This window comes from Euleptes europaea, chromosome 2 (genome assembly GCF_029931775.1).
Source record: "Euleptes europaea isolate rEulEur1 chromosome 2, rEulEur1.hap1, whole genome shotgun sequence".
NCBI lineage: Eukaryota > Metazoa > Chordata > Lepidosauria > Squamata > Sphaerodactylidae > Euleptes > Euleptes europaea.
Window position 1 is genome coordinate 62,364,275 of NC_079313.1, and position 4,451 is coordinate 62,368,725.

At 44.0% G+C, this 4,451-nt stretch overlaps 1 protein-coding gene across 1 annotated transcript; it reads left to right on the plus strand.

Moving 5' to 3' along the window:
* The first annotated feature begins 3,255 nt into the window (after nt 1-3,255).
* Nucleotides 3,256-3,973, plus strand: DIRAS3 (DIRAS family GTPase 3). The gene has a single exon (XM_056845101.1). It carries the CDS (start codon nt 3,280-3,282, stop codon nt 3,874-3,876), a length of 597 nt encoding a protein of 198 aa, XP_056701079.1. The 5' UTR covers nt 3,256-3,279; the 3' UTR covers nt 3,877-3,973.
* The last annotated feature ends 478 nt before the right edge of the window (nt 3,974-4,451 follow it).

Consider the following 4,451-nt stretch of genomic DNA (forward strand, 5'->3'; position numbering starts at 1 on the left):
AGTAAGTCCTGTTTGTTTCAGTTGAACTGACTCATCCATCAGAGGGTTAGGATAGGGTGTTCCCTTTGCAAATGCCCTTGCAACTTTCTTTTGTTTTCAACAGGAGAACATGATGAGAGGTCAAAGGTGTATGGCTTCCCCCCCCCCCCAATACATCCTTCCCAAATTGAGATTTTTAAACCTCGTTTTACACATCCAGATTCAGTATCTTCCTCCCACTTGGTTTTGCCAAAGGTGGGTGAGGAAACTGCCAGGACAAAATATTTGGGCCATGGAACGCCAGAAATTGCTTTTGTGTTTAGGGGAAGGATTAAAATATGGGCTCAGTTCTTTTTTTGGTGGGGCTCTTGGGCCTTATACAAGTACATGATAAGGAGGAAATGCAGCAGGTGAATTTTGCCCTTCTAGCGTCCACATGGTAGGAGAAGCTTCATTGGCTGAATCACCTCCTGTCATGCAGTTCACGTCAGAAGAGCCCTGTTGGAAAAGCGTTGGTTGGTCTGTACTTGTATTTAATTCCCAACACTGCAAGTATTATTATCTTCCAAAGCGTTTTCTCATGCATCCTAGCAACAGCATCACGTCAACAGTATTTATCGTAAGTGTGGACCCTTTTCCAAACATTTTGGCAGCCTTCCGTGACATCTGGACAAACTGGTTTGCAATTGGAGTGGAGGAGATACTTAGTCATGGACTTTTGGCTATATTTCTAACTTTGTTCATGCTGACATTTATCCTCATCCCCCGCAAATAACCTAGTGCAGTGATCCTCAACATGTCACCCACTGATCATGTTTTCTGGTGGCCTACTTGCTTGGTGTAGTGGTTAAGAGCAGTGGTTTGGAGTGGTGGACTCTGATCTGGAGAACCGGGTTTGATTCCCCACTCCTCCACATGAGCGGCAGACGCTAATCTGTTGAACTGGATTTCCTCCCCCCCCTACTCCTACACATGAAGCCAGTTGGTGACCTTGGGCTAGTCACAGCTCTCTGAGCTTTCTCAGCCCCACTTACCTCACAGGGTGTCTGTTGTGGGGAGAGGAAGGGAAGGTGATTGTAAGCCAGTTTGAGTCTACCTTAAGTGGTAGAGAAAGTTGGCATATAAAAAAAAAACTCCTCCTTCTTCTCCCCCCCTCAAAACAAGGAGCCAGTCTTAACTCTCATCCACTTCATTGGAGTATTAGGTTCTTCTGAAGAGCCGAGGGGGCATCATTTGGGTGACTGCAGGGAGCATCCATTTTTAAACACCTCCATCCATTGTAAGAGGATGCTTGGCTTGGAACTTCCTAACATTTTTTGGAACCTCTTACCATTCTGTAATTGTTCCTAGACCCCATGGCAGCCATTTTCATTGAGGTGCCCTCATCTGTTCTCAAAATTCAACAAATGCTGACAATGTTAGCTAGGTTCTAACCCTTAACTATGTCTTAGCACAAAAACAAAAGACTTTTGAAGTGACTGGAGTTACAGTAAAGCTAATCAATTCATGATTAAAACTATTTTAAGGAGGTTAGGAAAGCAGAGCTCCAGTTACAGAAAGAAACACTGCTTTCCTAATATTAGTAACAATCGCTTCCCCTAAGATTACTTACCACGTAGGCCTGACAATTTGTGTAGGATGTACTTGTGTGTTTTGATAATGTTTGGTTAGTAGTATTAGGACTGGAAAAATCCCAGATGCCCTAACATCCTGACTAGCAGCAGCTGGATGCTATTTTCTTGACAAATAACGTAGCTGATATTGCCTCCCCAGCAAGTTTCATCCTTAGAGCAGGATGAAAGCTGGAGCTCATCTGTATGTCCTTAAAAGTATATTTGAAGAGAGGCTGTTCAATCCACGTATAATGTCTACTTAACTGTGGTTCTCTGGGCTACGTGCATCCCATGTCTTTGAGTTTTCTTAGAAGTCTCACTGAGTTGAATGAAGTTTTCTCTGGTTAGGATTGCTCTCTAAAGGTGGTTTGTGAGATGCTAGGAATATTGGCTTACAGGCGGCTACTGCAAGAGGATACTTGCATGGGGGAACTAATGATGCATCATTCAGATGGCTCCAGAATTCCTCGTAATGGTTTCTGGAAGAGTTGAATATCAACAAGAGGATTTTTTTGTTACAATGTCCTATTTTTAATTATCTTAAATTCCAGACTGTTTAATGTGTTCAGAGTACTCCAGTATCTGTAGTACGGGAGAGCAGAAGCCCTTTGAGACATTGCTGACCATGTTTCTTCTATGTGCAGTAGAATATGGGGAGCTGACGTAGAGGAACAAGGAAGAAATCACAGTAAACAGAGCTCACAGTTTCCCAAGTAATTGGTCACAACAGTACAATGTGAAGACATGGGCCAATCTTTTCTTTCCTAAAGGAGGCCAACTGTGCATTACTGCAAGGCAGCTCTGTTTGCAGTGCTGGCTCCTTTGCCTGCCTGCTGACAGCTGTGATTATGCCAGAGGATGACTCACTGGGCTTGGATGTATTAGTTTGCATCCATCATTCTGAACGATGCAGCCAGACTGCTGTGCCTGGCACTTCTTGAGATCCACTGTAGGCAGAATCATAAATTGGGGAAGGGGCTTGAAGCTATAAGCATGCACTAAGCATGGCCTAACCTAATTTTTAATAATGTAGGGGCCATGGCTCAGTGGTAGAGCATTTGCTTGGCATGCAGAAGGTCCCAGGTTCAATCCCCGGCATCTCAGGTTAAAGGAACTAGGCAAGTAGGTGATGTGAGCCGTTGCTGGTCTGAGTAGACAATACTGACTTTGATGGACCAAGGGTCTGATTCAGTATAAGGCAGCTTCATGTGTATAAGGAATTAGCAACCAACCCACCTCTCTGCCTCAAATGCCAGAGGTAGAAAACAAAAATGGCTTATTTGTGGGGAGGGTGATACTCAGCAAAGTGCAGGCGTCAACAAGCATTTGCACCAGCTGCAGGATGCTCTGTTGCTTGGGGACAGAAGAGCATTAATGAGGCGGGCGGGCTGATCTCCATGCTGATGGGCAATTATAGTCTTATTTCTCCTGATGGAAGAGCTTTGTGGCTGCTGGAGACAAGATATTTCACTTTGATCACAACAGTTTCCTACAAAGTGTGAAACCAATGGTCTGGCTTGGCCATCCTTAGATTTGGGAGGGAGAAATTTTAAATGTTTGTTTACACATTGTAACCTCTTGTTATATATTTATGTTTCTGTGAACTTTCTTTCCTTGACAGGCCTGTTCCCCTCAGGGGTATGTAAGCACAAAGGTCTTTGCCTTGGTTCCCAACTGAACAAGCAAGATGCCAGAACAAAGCAATGACTATAGAGTGGTTGTGTTTGGCGCAGCCGGTGTCGGTAAAAGTTCTTTGGTTCTTCGTTTTGTAAGGGGAACTTTCAGGGAAGCATACATCCCGACTGTCGAAGACACTTACCGCCAGGTGATCTGCTGTGACAAGAATATCTGCACCCTTCAGATCACAGACACCACCGGAAGCCACCAGTTCCCTGCCATGCAAAGACTCTCTATCTCCAAAGGCCATGCGTTCATGTTGGTTTACTCTGTCACCAGCCGGCAGTCGCTGGAAGAGCTGGAGCAGATCTACGAGCAGGTCTGTCACATCAAAGGAGACATCCAGAAGGTCCCTATCATGTTGGTCGGAAACAAGAGTGACGATACCCAGAGAGAGGTGGATGCCAGTGAAGGCGAAGTCCTCGCCAGCAAGTGGAAGTGTTCCTTCATGGAGACGTCGGCAAAAATGAACTACAACGTGCAGGAGCTTTTCCAAGAGCTGCTGACTTTAGAAAAGAGAAGAAGTGTAAGTCTTCAGGTAGATGGTAAGAAAGCCAAACAGCAGCGCAAGAAAGATAGACTGAAAGGGAAGTGCTCAGTCATGTGAACTGCTGAGGTCTGAGCCTTCTGGGAGATAGAAGCATAGACTTAAACTTGCAGAACATTCTCATGTGCACTTGGAAATGGCTGGGTATTGGAGACCTTCAGTTAAGACTGGCCTTAGGATGGGTGTGTGTATGTAAGGCATTTGAATATTTACTTGGTGAAAGTTTTGCATGTTTCTTTTCACCCAAGCAGACTTCTTAGGAAGCAAACAGAACTACTGTTGTCAAACCCCCTCCACACAGCAACCATTTTTTGGCTGTTTTACAGCAGGATAAGCAGTTATAGTTCAGTGTACAATAAAGATCAACAGAAGTAATCTTACATCTGCATGTAATAATGCCTCTAAAACATCTCTAACATGTCATAGAGCCTGCTATGCAAATACTTAAAGGAACAAATGATTCTAAGCTTGTATCATAACAGGGCTATAGCCAGTAAGCCCAACATAGTATTTTTGCTTGCATTTTGTATATATGTCAAACAAAAACAGCCTTTAGACATACACAATCAGGGTAAATGTGATCACTGACTACTGTGTGAAGAATTCTGATCATTTGCCACAGTTTTTTGAATGTA

Excerpts from the sequence above, each read along its gene's own strand:
- DIRAS3 (XM_056845101.1), top strand. The coding sequence starts at position 3,280 with ATGCCAGAACAAAGCAATGACTATAGAGTGGTTGTGTTTGGCGCAGCC.